At 45.5% G+C, this 16,144-nt stretch overlaps 1 protein-coding gene across 1 annotated transcript in view; it reads left to right on the top strand.

Moving 5' to 3' along the window:
- Positions 1 to 16,144, top strand: part of PCNX2 (pecanex homolog 2) — a 340,225-nt gene that overhangs the window by 101,780 nt on the left and 222,301 nt on the right. Inside the window, exons 14-16 of the mRNA XM_003797465.1 lie at positions 3,875 to 4,046; positions 12,826 to 12,936; positions 14,315 to 14,406. Of these exons, the coding sequence (XP_003797513.1) occupies positions 3,875 to 4,046; positions 12,826 to 12,936; positions 14,315 to 14,406 (375 nt within the window). The remainder of the gene's footprint in view (positions 1 to 3,874; positions 4,047 to 12,825; positions 12,937 to 14,314; positions 14,407 to 16,144) is intronic.

Here is a 16,144-nt window from a genome sequence, read left to right as displayed (position 1 = left end):
GCTGGGGATTCGAACCCGCCACCTTAGGTGTATGTGGCTGGCGCCTTAGCCGCTTGAGCCACAGGCGCCGAGCCCAGAGGGAGGATTTTTGAAATAATTTCTCAATCCTTAATACCAGGAATAATAAGGTCAATATAGTTTTAATTGATCTTGATTGAAAGTCAAAGTCAAATAATATTTGTGTATTTCCTTTGCTAAGAAAATTACTGCTTAAAGCAGGAGTCATTGAAAATTGCTTTCTTTAATTTTCCTATCCTAAAATTGATCAAAGGCAGAACGTACCCCTCTTTCTGACGTCTTTCACTGCCTTGGAGGGAGATGCTAAGGCAGTGGGGAAGTAATGTGCACAAGGAGGCAGGGGACGGACGCCCTGGGAGCGCTCGATGAGCACGTGATGGCCGTCTTGCTGTCCCCAGTGAGCACGCGATGGCCGTCTTGCTGTCCCCGGTGAGCACGCGATGGCCGTCTTGCTGTCCCCGGTGAGCACGCGATGGCCGTCTTGCAGTCCCCGGCCTGCACAGCTATATCCTCTGTTTTACATCACAGACCTGAAAGTTAGAAGTCGGTTCTAAAATAGATTGAGCTGCAGAATTAAATGATAAACTAAGCTTAAGGAATCTTACTTGCCTTCATCTTTTCAATTCCTAAAGTAGCCTATCAAAATTTTACCCTGTTTAAACTAAAGTAGCCTCTAAACCAGTTGAGAATTAGTCCATCATTTGAGACTGATCTACACCATTCCCTGTAAAATATTTTGGATTCTCTTGTAGACACAGAGTGTGGGGCATAGATTGCTTGCTGTCTAGGGCAGGGGGCGCCTATCCCAGGGGTCCTGAGTTTGCTGCACATATGAGGGGAGCTGCAGTACATAGTTGTAGACACTCAGGACAACCCTCTGTGGAGAGCTGAACTGCAAATCCAACGTGTGGAAGGAATTATCAACAGCCACCAAGAAATGATGGGTGTCCAAGGTAGCCTATACCAGCTTGTTGTCTGGGTATAAATCACGGAGTGCAGTGATGAGAGTGATGAGAGCTCGGTGCAGGTGACGGCTGTGTCACAGAGCAGCAGGAGGGGGTGGGCAGAGCGGGTCTGGTGTTTCTGCACCCTGGGCGTCGGGAGCCCTGTGCTCCACCCAGAGTCCTTTTAGGAAAAGCTGACACCCCTAAATTACCATGAGTGCTTCCCCATCTCTGTATTTTCTTCACACAAATAACATTCACCTTCTGTGTTTAGAGAGTGGCCAGGCTGAGTCCTTGGCCTGAGGGATCCAGTGCCCAGTACACATCCCCTGGGTGCTGTGGGAGCCAGGTGGTGGGCCCAAATCCTTCTTTTGCCACAGTTTTCTGTCTGTGAGGCCTGGGATACCTTTCATTCTCACACCTCAGCTTACTCTTGTGGAAACAGGAATAGTGTCCACTGCTCAGGGCATTCTAGGATTAGTCAGGTAGGGCAGCGAGTGCTTGAGATGGGGAGAGGCTGGACGAGGGCAGCAGTTGTCCTGATGTTGTTACACACTCATCATAAGAAATGGTAGCTGGACCTCTATGCATGGCTGAGCCAGGAACACGTGTGAATGTGGTGGGTGTGAAGGGCTCTCTTTGACCCCGTGAGGTGAAGCCTGGAGCTGGCAAAGGCCCAGAGCCAAGTTCAGGTGGACAGCCCCCAGCTCAGTCTGCCCTGAGGCCCAGCCTTGCTCCAGCCCTGGGCCCTCTTAAGATTCTCTCAGACACCCCATCTTTGTAATGATTTTTTTTTTCTTAAGATTAACAACCAGATATGGAAAGCATTTGGTCATCCCACTCTCTTCCTGAGAGGTAGCTAGGGACAGCCTTGTCATGTAGCCACAGGTGCTCCACACAGGTGGGGCTCCAGAGTTTCTGTTAGAGACTCTCAGGGAGTCTCTTCCCCTGCCCTGTGACCAGCGTATAATGTGGGCCATGGAAAGGTAGGTGTAGGTGTCCAGGGGCTGCTGGAAAGAGCGGGTCCTTGTGTGAAGCTGCCTGGGGCAGGAGCCGGCACCCTGCTCCACCCTGCTCCACAGCCGGCACCCTGCTCCACAGGCCGGCACCCTGCTCCACCCTGCTCCACAGCTGAGTCAGTGCACCCACGTGTGCTTTAAAGTTAAAACAGGTGAGGAATGACCAAGTGAAATGAATTCTTAATCAGACTTCATCTGGTGGATCGAGTGGAATTTTTCTGTTGAAAAAAATATTTAAAAATCAATCTCTGGGGACTTTGGTGTTTGGTTCATATGTGAAAATAGTAACTGAAGAGCAGGGGAATGTTACTAGCAGGTGTTCTTAGGAATCAAGGCAAGGAGAAGAGCATCTGCGCCATGTATTAGCAGTGTGCTGGGGATTTGGGGCCACCCCCGACACAGGATGGGACAGTGCAACTCAGGGAGGCCCGAATGTGGAGGTAAGGGCAGGCTCTTGGTAAGCAGGCCTTAGGCTTTGTTTCAGGAATTACAAACACAAAGAAAGCACTCCCCTGCTCAGACTGTTTGACCCAACATGGTATCTCGCGTATTGTATTTTAACCCTTTAATAGAAGGAATAATCAGAGCAAGTGGAGGTAGCTTTAATTTCCTAAACTGTGTGCATTTGAGGAAATGTATGTATGTGCGTTTGTAACTGCACGGCTGTTATAATGGCAAATTTATTTTGCTTTTCACTTGATGAGAAATGTATTTAGGTTTAACTCAGGCTTTAGTTTCATTTTTTAAAAATGGAAATAAGGTATTCTCATATCCATTAATCTAAGACCTAGTTGGATTCAAAAGAAAATTTCATAAGGGTGCAAATATTCTTCCAGACTTAGCCTGGACTCTGGGCCAAACATAGCCAGCTTCCATGCACAGACTGTATTTTCCTTCCCATTTAAAGTCTGTCTCAGAATAGAACTCTTTCTATTATAGAAGCAATGGCAACTTAAATCGCATTTCTAAATATAGTATGTATATATATGTATATGTATGTATGTATAGTACATATGTACTATGTATATGTATGTATGTATAGTATAAAGGCAGTCACTTTAAAAATTTATATCTGAAATCATACCGCTTTAATCTTTACTTTTTACACTCAAGGTAGTTCATGAATTGCAAAGAATATTTTCTGTCTAATTCATTTCTGTTGCTTTTTAAAATCTTATGAATTGTGCATTGATTTGTGAGATGTAAATTCTTTGTTGGCTTTTGCCCTGGAAAGTTGATGTTGTATCTTTTCTTAAATTTTTTTTATCCATTCAGGAGTAATACAAAGTGTTTCTGCTTAACCTTATGACAATATTTTGAATACTAAGATGAAACCTGATAAATAAATGGAACCCTTCAGAGGAAAGTGCTGTGAACATGGTGCTTGTTACAGTATAAATGACAAGTTTTGTATTGACTCATGCCGCTGTGCGTACTAAGACATTGGTTCCCTCTCTGCTGGTGTAGCTCTGCACCTGTGCTGTCCTGCTTTCTGAGGCACGAGGAAATTGAAGCCTACAGCTTCTAATTCTCTTTCTTATTACTAGTGGAGCCCCAGTGTAGAGTTTAAATTAGTTTTGCCCTTGAAGTGAACAAAACGAATGGAAGTTTCACTGTTGGGGAAAGCAGTGAATTAGATCCAGATTTTCTCCAAGGGTGGTAATTAAATTTCTACGTAAATCTTGTTGCGATTGAGAGGCATAAGGTTCTTTTTGATATTCTGAGTCTGATCTAACAGAAGCAGCATCAGGCTTTTTTCCTTTTTCTCTTTGAGCGTTCTGTGTGAATGAACTGTGGTCTAAGTGGTAAATGTGGTGTCAGTTACTGACCGTGAGGCTCTTGTCATTTAATCAGAATAAAAGGTGTCATTCAGAAACTCTGTTTGTTTTCTAGGGACACAACCAAATCATAACGTACAGCAGACCCATCTATTTTTGTGTGCTGTGTGGCCTTATTTTGCTTCTGGATACAGGGGCCAAAGCCAGGCACCCTCCCCGTTACATTGTATATGGCCTGAAGCTCTTCTCTCCCGTGTCCCTGCAGTCGGCTAGGGACTACTTAATAGGTAAGTTCACTGTGGGGTTGTGCAGAAAAATGTGGGTCGGGAGTTGTCTCTCTTTTACCTTCTGCAGCTCTAGTTGGAGAAGCTGCCTCCCTTGGTTACTGAGTGGAGAGATGTGTGTTTCCCTCTTGGCTCGTACTTCTGCAGAAGGCAGCGGGGAAGCCCAGGCCCCCAAGCATTCACTGATGGAACCCGCTTAAAGGGTGTCGGTACTCATGATCAAGAAGTTACAGCACTGTGATATCTGTGGTGTCTACTGGGGGCTTCTGCCATCAGGTGGCAGCATGAACAGGCGTGATTCTCAGCCCAGGTGGAGTCCTGGCTGCTCTGGTCACTCCAGTCAGCACGGGTGTCTTTACTTTGGGTCCGTGTTTGGCACCAAGTGCTCTGTTTAAACCAGTCCCTGTATTGTGTAATGTTTAGACCACTGGCTATTTGAATTCCAACTTTGCCACTTTGCTAGATGTGTGTCCGTAAGTAAAACCAAGTGGGGAGAAACATACTGCCCACCTCGGAAATCCCTGCAGGTTTTAAACGAGGCATCATGCTTGAACATACAGAGTGGCAAGGGAGCGTGCCCAGCACCAAGCTTATTATGCACAGAGGCTGCTCCAGTATTGACCTGCAGCTCTGAAGACCTGACTGCCAGTGCTCAGAGAATCCTTATGCAGACATCAACGGGCTTACACACCTGCTGACTTGTAATTGGCTATGATGGCATTTGCCAACTGAGTTGATAAAGGGCAGCTCCTAAAGTGACCAGCCTGCATCTCTCACTTGCCAGATAGAAGTCTTACTCAAGAGAAGACTGTCAAAGCCGTAGATCACATCACCCTTTCCACACCCCCAGGATAGCTCCTTGGGTCTCTCCAGTGGAGCTGGATGTGGCGCCCGGATGTGGCGTAAGCTTTCATGTGCTCCTGATAGGTGGGCTCTCTGGTAGGCGTTCCATCCTCTGGCCTCCTTCGCCACGACCCTTTCTCTTCCTGCTGTGTCTGTATTCACTGCCACTGCACCCAGCCCACCTCAGCCCACTGCACTTCTCTTCCAGTTACATCACGTGAGCGTCTGTTTAGCTTATTAATGCCAAAGTGTTAGGCACCACTTTTCAAAGAGTCTCTGAATTCAATTAGGAAACAGAAACCTGTTGGTTAAAAAAACATAGGAAGAGGTCCCATGGTTAGACTCCCGGTCATTGCTCAAAAGTACCTGTTTCTACTCTTCCTGAGATTTTTACTTTACTTCTTTGTCATTTGATGCTCTGTTGGTTGGAACACACGTGCACACACATACACAAACATATGCACACACCCACACAGACACATGCACACACCCATACATACACATGCACACACCCATACATACACATGAACACACATATACACACATGTGCACACCCACACAGACTCTACATGCACACACCTACAGAGACACACGCACATACCCACAAAGACACACGCACACACCCCAACCCCCCACACACATACATACACACGCACATACAGGCACACACACACACATACACTTTCCCACACCCACACATACACATGCACACACAGACATACACATGAATACACACGCACACACACATACACATACACACATGCACACACACATGCATGCACCCACACATACACACGCGCACACACACATACACATGCACACACACCCACGCATACACATGCACACACACACACATACTCACACATACACACATGCACACACACATGCATACATCCACACATACACACGCACACACACACACATACACATGCACACACAGACACATGCACACACCCCCACGCATACACATGCACACACACACACATACTCACACATACATGCGCACACACATGCATACATCCACACATACACACGCACACACACACATACACATGCACACACCCCCCCACGCATACACATGCACACACCCCCCCCACGCATACACATGCACACACACACACTCACACATACACATATGCGCACACACACACGCATACACCCACACATACACACGCGCACACACATACATACACATGCACACACAGACACATGCACACACACCCCCGCGCATACACATGCACACACATATTCACACATACACACATGCGCACACACATGCATACGCCCACACATACACACATGCACACACATACATACACATGCACACACGGACACATGCACACACACATCCACGCATACAGTGCACACACACACACACAGAGTAAGGAAGGAGAAAGGCTCTGTCGTCTTTACCTCCTTATTACTTAGCCTGCCCATCCTCCTTGTCCATTGAGTTGCAGGGAGAAGTCAGAGCCTGAGTGGATAGAGACGCCTGGTCACTACTGCACACACTGAGGAGGGCTATTCTTTCCTGCCATCTTCTTTTTGCAAATAGCAGCGCTGGGGGCAAGAGCTCAAGGGCACACAGGGCCTGGGATTAGAGGTGGAGAAGAGGGCGTAAAGGGATTTTAGAAGATCGTCAAGAAACGTTTGTATGAAGTGTTGCCTTTTCCCTCTCCCACCCCACATTCCACCTTGGGTACTTCCTGGCCGTATTTTCTCTAGGTTAGTGGGTTACTGTTGGTAGAGTCCCACTCTGACAGGTCACCAGGGTCTGTGCCTGGCCAGAAGCCCACCTGCTGTGACCTCTTCCCTTCTCCTCCTCATGCATAGTATTCCTCCTGTCTCCCCCACCCTTAACCAAGCCAGTTAACAGCGTCACATCTCCCTCCGTTTGGTTCCATTGTCTGTCCTCTAGCAACTCCTACTTCTCACTTTGTAACCTACTGTGTGGCAGGCTATTTGTATTTGTGGTGTCTGAGTAATGACTGTCACCCTCACTAGCTTATCTGCACAGTGAAGGCAACACCTGCCTGGTTTCTCTGCACTGAGTCCTCAGCGGAGTCTGCTATCTACAGATACTAACTGAATACATGTTAAATGCATGAAATAATGCTTTAAGTACTAAAGAGATTAATGGACAAATGAACTCTTGGAATGCTTCCCATTCATAAATTAGAGAAGGCTGTAGTCAATTTGTCTGTGGAATAAGTTGGGACTTATGATCTGTAGAAAGAGATTTGGGGGCAGAAGAGCTTGACATTTATTCCACTGACAAATTGCTTTTTGGTACATAGGCCTCTCCTTCCGCTTTTGTTGTTTCTTTTGTTGTTGTTGTTTAATTTGCTGTTGTAAAAAAGCCAGCCCTGTTGACTAAGTGCTATTGTCTTGGCAAACTTACAAATGGTGTTAGGATGGGAGATGTTATTACAGCTCAGTAAGTTAAGTCCTTAATGTACTTGGAAAAAGCCTGAGACTTGACTTTTAGCAGTAACCCTTGTTCTGGAGTATGTTACTAGCTATGCACATTCACGTTTTATTTTTCTTCCAATCAGTCACATTTGGGACTGGACAGGGAGCATTCTCTCAGTGGAAGCCCCCTTCCCTCATGAAACTTTCTCCCTAATAACGTATCTTTGTCTTCTTGTCAACAGGGACAAGTAAGAATGTTGATAAATATTCCTATCAGTCGACAAAATCACTTATGGGGTAAAGATAAATAGAAAAATAGAACAGTAACGATCTCTGGAGAATGACTGTGTTGGACACACTGATTTGTACTCAGCAGGGAAAGGTGGTGAAGTGAGTTTAGACCACACGGGAAAGAGGAAGGGCAGAGAGGCTTAGACTGTGTTTCTGACTTCAGGAGGGAGAACAGCAGCAATTTGAAGCTATGTCTTATTTGTGGCTCTTCTTCACCCTTTCCCCTCTAACAAGGGATCTAAGTAGTCCCTGGCTGCTGCCATCCCTATGTCCAGGGAGCAGCCAGAAGAGAAGAAAAAATTGGGAGAAAACAGGAGATTGGAAGGAAAAAGGAGTGTATTTGTTTCAGGGCTGCCATACAGATTACCCCAAACAAGTGGCTTAAAACACCAGAGATTTGTTGCCTCTAGTTCTGGAGCCCAGAAGTCCAAGATGAAGGTGTCAGCAGAGTCGTGGCCTGTGAAGGCTCCAGAGAGGGGCCTAGAACACGCCTGTCTCCAAGGCTCATCCGGGGCTGTCCCCCTGTGTCAACACAGTTTTCCATCTGTGCGTGTCTCTGCCCAAATTTCACCCTTTTTATAAGGACACTAGTCATATCAGATGAGGGCCCAGATGGACCCTAATGCCCTCAGCTCAGCGGTTAATTTTCCAAGGCCTTATTTCCAAATACAGTCATATTCACAGTTACTGGGGGTGAGGATTTCAACATCTTTTGTAGGAACACATTGAACCCAGGTCAAGGGCCATTTAGGAGACAGGATGAGAGAGAAGCAAGAACTAAGTGTGTGTGACATTGTTTACCATCGGTGGCCAAAGGTGACCTTGTGTTGGGCGGGCACGTTCATCCTTTTGCAGGTGCCAGGGAGCAGGACGTATTTCCCAGAGCTGCACCTTATCGGGAGTCTCTCATTAGCACTGCGGCTCAGCGGTTTGTGCTCAGCCTTGTCACCTGTCAGGGCGAGGAGGCGGCAGAGGAATCCGAGGACCGTGTGCAGCTCACTCTGCCCCCCGGGCAGAGCCAGGGGTGGGAGTCAGTGAGGCAGACGCTGCAGGGGAGATGGAGAAGCTCCTGTCACACGTGGTGCAAGGAAAGGAGCTTCTCACAGGCAGGCGCATGTCAGATAATAGAGCAATGAAAGGAGGAAAATGAAGATGAGAGAAGGGATATGAACCCTGAGGATGATGTGTCGTTTCTCTTTCTCTTACGATCTTCATGTATATTCACGTGGTGCACTTTCCTCTCACTGCAAGGACACTTTCTTTGTTTTTATTTCTAGCAGTAAGGTCCGAGTCCTTCCTAGTCAGCACTCATTTCCTGCGCTTATGCAGAGACCGTGACCTCTGGACTGGGATTTCCATTACTTTCCATTTGCGTAACTTTGGCAAAAGCCCCTGAGTGAGTCTGGCTTTGTGATTATCCTGTGGGTGAGAAAGCCAGGAGGCCTTCAGTTCTTAGTGTATTTCAAAAGGAGCAGGACCCAAGCCAGAGCATGCCCAGAGGAGTAGGGTCACGTGGGCTACCCTGGGTCTGGGAACTGGGAATGAACCGGGATGTGCAACCCAGAGAAGAAACCCTTGGGTGCCAGAGGTGTGCAGATACAGCAGCTTCCGATTGTTCAAGGAGCAACATGGTGGGAGCCTGTCTCAATCACTCAATCAATAAAATTTAAAAAGTAAAACAAAACCAAATAAAAACCCTTCTACATCAAAGGGAGATGTATGCTGTGGCCATAATAACCAGTCCTAGCAGGTAGTAGGTGTATTTCAGCTCACTGTAGAGCTGGCAGGTACCAGACTAAGTTGCTTGGTGAAACAAGGAGTTCCCTGGCATGGGAGAAGTTCAGGCAGCAGGAGATCAGCCAGTAGCTGTGGCCCTGGCTCATGGACTTGATGGATTCTTCAAACCCCTGCCCAGGACAATGCAGCTTCAGTAATACAACCCTTGGAGATAAGTGGGGATTTTGTAACCAGCTGCTGAATCATACCCACCCTTTCCTGAACACTCAGACCTCCCCTTTCTGTGTCTTATACAAAGGTCTATTCCTGGCCTCAGTTGTCCATTTTGGGACCATTAATACCCAGACCAGGTGTATTGAAGACCACGTGAACACTTCCCGTCAGCCCTGGGGTTCAGTGTCAGTTCCAAGGTGTCTTCATTCTACACACTTGGCGCCCCAAACCTGAAGATGTAGCAATTCATGTTATTCACAAAAGAAATGAAAACTTCTAATATTTTTATTTATGAATTTTGTTTGGAAAGGTGCAAAACTATACCAGAAGTTTCTGCATTGTTGATAACTAGTAAGAAAAATGAGTTAGGAAGAAGTGAAAGAAAATCACAGACCCACGCAGTGGTATGCTAACGAAACATGTTTGCTCATAGGGAAAATTGCAAGTAGCAATGGGGACATTTCTATTTTTTACTTTTGGGAAAAAGGACAAAGTAATTTCCGCAATTTTAAGTGTAGTTCTTCAGAATCCCTGGTACCATAGCGAGTGATTGACTGATTTTTTGTTCACGTTAACTGCCACCTGAGCGGTGAGGAACGAGAACTCCATTGTCCCCTCCTTCCCTCCGCAGCTTTTATTTAAAGGCTGGAGCTTCCTTGCTCCCATGTGTTTTGGAGAGGACCTAGGGTGGCCTTCTTGTCGGCTGCCGTTTCACTAAATCCCTATGCTGCACCCACAGCCAGAGCATCCTCAGCGATGACGTCTGGCCTCTCTTGCCAGTTTATTTTCCTCGTGCCGTTATTTGTCGTGCTCCAGTTCTTTTCCCTTCTGTAGTTTTTACTGCAGTGGCTAATGTATTTCTTATACAGAATAAGACATATCTTTCCCTGTGATTTGCTGAATATTTGAGTGTCTTTAATATCATTCCTCATGCAGACTCTGCCCTGCTGTTCTTCATTCTCAGTGTAGTTTCTCTCTCTCTACACACACACACTCCCACACACAGCACTTTGAAGTGCAAACTAATAAAATCTCATTGCAACGTCTCTCTGCCGCTGGAAGTGGAAGGTATAGCGTAGTATAAAATGATCATTGTCAGGTTTTGAGCCCCAACGTTAAGAGAAAATATCCAGTTTACTTGAAAATTTATGGATCAACATTTCTTTTTTACTAATTTTTAAAAATATCTTTAATTTCAATATTTATTTATTTTTGAGACAGTCTTGCTCAGGCTAAAGTGCTGTGGTATCACCCTAACTGATAGCAACCTTGGATTATGGGCTAAAGTGATCATCCTGCCTCAGCCTCCTGAGTCGCTGGGGTGATGGGGGCCCACGACAATGTCTGGCTAGTTCTTTCTATCTTTAGTAGAGAGGTGGTCTCACTCTTGCTCAGGCTGGTCTCCAAGTCCTGAGCTCAAGTGATCCTCCTGCCTCGGCCTCCCAGAGTGCTGGGATTACAGGCGGGAGCCGCTGTGCCCAGCCAGGAGTAACATTTTGATGCTCATGACTTACATGTTCTGTAATTAAATTTCTGTTTGTTTCTTACTATTTCATATCTCTGAGTCCCATTTTAAAAACTTTAAAAAATTACATCTTATATTTATGTCTAGCATATCAGTATTTATATCTTATTGCCTGCTTTGCGTGAAAAACAACTGATTTTGATGCTGTACTTTTCTACAATATAGTTGAAATTTTGCCACAGAAAACATTATGACAAAATCTCTGTGTGTCTAGACACGCGGCTTCAACTTCACGCAGAGGTCCTAATAGAGCAGTCATGTTCATTACATAAAGTTGTGCAGTTCTGTAGTCCTCATTCCATCATTACTTTTAATTAACTATTGAAAAAGAGGGCATCTTTTTTTGGGAACATGATTCAGTCCATCACAAGGGGCATTGAAGAAAAAAGATGAGAGAAGAAAGAACTAATTAGATGTGACAGTGTTTACCCGCTTGTGGCCAAAGATGGTGCCTGTTTTAACCAAATAATATTAGCTAACTATTTTAAGCGAATGGGGCTCAGAGCCCATAGCTCAGTGAGTAGGGCGCTGGCCGTATACACCAAGGCCAGTAGGTTTGAGCCCAGCCGGACCTGCTAAATAAACAATCACAACTGCAACAAAAAAGAACTGGGTGTTGGGTGTGGGGGTGCCTGTGTCCCAGCTACTTGGGAGGCTGAGGCAAGAGAATCCCTTGAGCCCAAGAGTTGGAGGTTGCTGTGACCTATGACGCCACGGCACTACCTAGGGTGACAGCTTGAGACTCTGTTTCAAAAAAAAGAAAGAAAGAAAAGAAAAAGAGAATGGGATATACAAATACTCTCCTTCCTCTATGGAAAGTTTTCACTATGGAAACTTTGCATTTTCTGTTTTCCAGCTCCCTTATCATCCTGACTCATTTTCCACTGTGGTTTATGTACAGTTTTAGGACACAGTTCCAATGTCTAGACGTATTGGATTTCAAATCAAATTTCCTTAGTTTTATTGAGGTTTATCAGCATCAAACTCCATGCCACTCTCTGCAGACAGAAAGGAAGGCAGGTGTACTATAGCTCTGCTAAGGGGAATTTCCATGCAACCCAACTTGAGTAGAATTAAGCCGCAGAGAATGCTGGGACAGTCCCCGTGAAGTGCTGTTTCTCTGCGTCCTGGACCTGTAACCCGCACCTCTTCTTACCAGTTGTGCTGTTGCCTTGTTCCGATGGTGTGGGTGGCACTTCGTCTCTCTTCTGGGCCAGGGCCACCTTCGTCTGCTGGGCGATGCCATCCCCCAGAACCAGCATCTTGTAACAGCCTCGCTCCTTTCACTCTCCCTGATTCCGCTGTGAGAGTCTTGAGCTCTCACTAAACTAAGTCTCCACTCAGCGCTTGGAATGTGCTAGACTCTTAGTCACCCAAATGCTCAAGGTCAGAAGCCCAGGGTGAAGATCCCCTTCGGCTATAGTGTTCCCTTCTCCGCCTAGGAGGGGACTGTGGTCACCCCTGTTTCTGCACATCCCAGGACTTCTTCCCAGTTTCCTTTCTCCCACCCCCGACTTCCCCAAGTCCAGCTGCCTCCAACTACAGACCGGTCTTCTGATACTCTCTGTCACGGGGGTCTGTGCTTGGTCCTGGGCCTGTCTGCGGGCCTCTCCAAGGGCCCCCTCCTTGGGTCAGCTCCAGGCTGAGGGGAGTGCAGGAGTCCCTCCAGCATCTCGGGTTGGGTGGCCTGGAGCGGGGGCAGGCAGCGTGGCAGCAGGCAGTTACTGTGGCTTCTCATCGGTCCCGTTTGTTCACTTTCAGCATTTCTATATTGCTTCCCTGCGATTTCCCTCCTTGGGCTCTTCCCGCAAATCAACACTTTCTGCATTTATCTTTTGGAACAAATCGACATGCTGTTTTTTGGAGGTTCTGGTAAGTCCTTTATATCTCCTCTTGCTGTAAAGGAATCTAAAATTGGGAGAAGGGCTAACTAGCCTTGGGCAGGGGATAAGGGACTAGATGGTTAGATGGTCTTTGTCCTGTGCATTTAAACAACGTTGGTTGGTTTGGGTCAGGAAGGGTAATGATGGGCACGTTTGGAATCATTCAGCCAAACCAGAAGCTTAGTTGAGCATAATCAAAGAATTCTACAATTTGGAATAGGTTTGGTGCCCTTCAAAGTGTACCTTAGAAGAATAATGTGTATGTGAGAGTGTGTGGATGTGGGTACATGTGTGAGAGTGTGTGTTTGAGCATGTACATATACAAGCCTGGGAGTGTATCAGTGTGTGGAGGTTGTGTGATATTGTGAATGTGTACTGTGTGTGTACCTGTAAGAAACAGGTGACCTGTATCCCTAAACCATCACCCTGACTCTCCTTTAATGTAGGACTTTAGGTTGAGACTACGATGGGTAAACTCTCACCCAATGCTTACCTGGAGGTACTGTGCAGGTTGCTTAGCTTTTCAGCCTACCCTGCTAGAACTGGAAATGAATGTTCCAACCTCACAGGAGTGCTGTGGGGTTAAATGAAGTCAGGTACGGAAGGTGATTAGTGTTTCTACCCATTACACACATGCACACATACACACACATGCACACACACATAAACATACACACATATGGATGCATATACACACATATGCACACATACACATGCACATACAATGTACACATATGAACATGCACACATATGGACACACACATGCACACACACATACACACATATAAACATGCACACATGGACACATATACACATCCACACACACATTCACACACACCACACACACACATATACAGACATGCACACACATGCACACATGGACACACATACACATATGCACACACACATATACACACATGCACATAGGCACACACATGCACACCCATATACACACATACACACTCACACACATGCACAAACACACTATGTAGGAGCACGTGCTTGTTCCCCCCACCTTCCCCTTTCTTCCACTGAAATTGCATTCAGGATTTCTTCCTCAGCCAGCGGCTTTCACCTGTCAGCTCTGAGGTCTCCCTCCCTTCCTCTGACACGTCCACTCTGTCTTTTAAGAATGCTGTAAGGGTTCTTCCTAAATGTTTTTCTCTTGAATTTTTATTAAATGGCCAGTCTCTTTCTTGCACCTGTGAGTCACCCAGTGCCTTTGATGGGTCCCGTAGGTGTATTCTCTGCCCCCTCAGGTGGCATCTTATATTTGAAAGCTACAACCATTCCTGCACTTTCGTACAAGATTTGTTGATTTTCAGAGTGGCCAGTCTTAGGAAGAACTGTTGCTGTTTGTGTTCCAGCTGTGTCGGGGCTCACCTCGGCCGTGTACGGTGTGGCCCGGAGCGTCCTGGCCGCCGCCCTGCTGCACGCAGTCTGCTTCAGTGCGGTGAAGGTAGGTGTGAGGACTGGGGGACCTTGTCTTCTTCTCAAATTCATTAAGTCAGCTTACCTTTAAAAGTAAGTGAATGTTTTCTCCAGCTGCACAAGAAATGGGATCTGAGCAGATCAAGGAATAAAAGGACTGAGCAGAGCCTCAGCGGTGTCAAAAGACAAGCCAGATGCCTGGTTTGCCCTGGTGAGGCCGGCCTCGCTGTCCTGCTGCAGGTGTTTGGCTGCCAAGGTCATGTCCTCGCCTTGCCACAAAGGTCACAAAAGCCACAAAGTGTTAGAATCTAGAAGACAGATGGACTATAAACTAATCCAGATGGAGAAAATGGAAATGTAGGCTGGCAGCAAGGGAAGCCTAAGAGGATGAAAAAACAAGATGAACATCACCTTCAAGAGGACAGAAAGCTGTATCAGAAAAGAAACCTAGCTATTGCCCAGACGTGGTTCAGCTCTGACTCTTATGTATTTATGCTGATTTGAATGATTGTCATGGTATATCTATCACAGAAGAATGGAAGAGGTAGAGTGTGTTGGGAGCGCTCAAAATCCTATCGTCCACATTAAAAAGTTAGCAAATAGCATCTAAAATTGAAAAACAAGCAAGAAATAGCAAAGCAAGTATGTTATTTGGCAATATGGAGGTGAACGAGAGGAGAGACAGCTGAAAGTCATTGGTTTTGGGACTCAGGGCAGGGCAGGCTGCCGCTGTCCATTCTCCGTGCTGTGTAACGACAGGGTGATGTCCAAACATAACTGTACACATGATGCCTCAGGGGCACCTGCCATTAGTAAGACAGGAATTCATACTGTCTTCTGGACTTTGCAGAAACCTTGTGCTTAACATTTTAACTTCAGGTATTCCTTTGATATAATAAAAACTGAGTGTAAAAGAGTGCATAAAAATCATAGTGTTGTAAAGTGTTTTTAACATAAATCTTGTGACCATTTCTAAACTAATGTTTTGAAAGATTAACTTAAAATCTTACTAAATTGATCATTGTTGGTGGTAGAAAGTTAATCATTTATTTCCCTTTGTGGAAGGAAAGGAATCTGCCATTTTATATCCCAGACCTTCACAGTTTAATTAATTTATTTGTAGTAATCAATAGAGTAATTCCCTCTCTCTCTCTCTTTCCATTCCTTCTATATAGATCTTTTCTTACAGGAAAAAAAGGTGGGGGGGATGCTAGGGAGAAGGTTCTTTTTTCTGAGACACAAAGGTAATCTGTGTGTTCATGCTGATCACGTTTGTGCCACACTTACACCATCGCGGGGACCAACAATCTTATAATCAGTGTTTCGGGCATTCTTTCTTTTGACGTACATTCCTTTATTCAATCACAAGGCCCCAGATATTTCATTCCATGTAGGAAAGGTATGTGGATAGGTATCTTCTGAGTCCATTTTGGTTTTTATTTTATTTTATTTCAGTTTAGTTTATCTTATAGTTTTGTTTTATTTCTAATTAATATGGATACACAGTAGTGTTATATTTTTACGACTCCTTGTGCTTCTGAGAGCGTATTTCCACTGTCTTTTGGTAAAATGGCAGCCTACAAAATTTGGGGGGTCACAAGAATTTTCCTGTGGAAACCTTAATATATTAAGGTTAAAAATCTTCCAAAAATATCCAGTTTGGTAAATTTTGGTAAATATGAATTTTGACAAATAAGTTCATGAACTCATCCTAGAAAAAGTGCTATGTATTACGTTGGTGAGTATCACTTCACCTTTGAAGTGAT

Source organism: Otolemur garnettii, unplaced genomic scaffold (assembly GCF_000181295.1).
Source record: "Otolemur garnettii isolate 467f Iridium unplaced genomic scaffold, OtoGar3 scaffold00116, whole genome shotgun sequence".
Classification (NCBI taxonomy): Eukaryota; Metazoa; Chordata; class Mammalia; order Primates; family Galagidae; genus Otolemur; species Otolemur garnettii.
The sequence above is the reverse complement of the archived record's forward strand: the minus strand, read 5'-3'. Positions and strand labels throughout refer to the sequence as shown.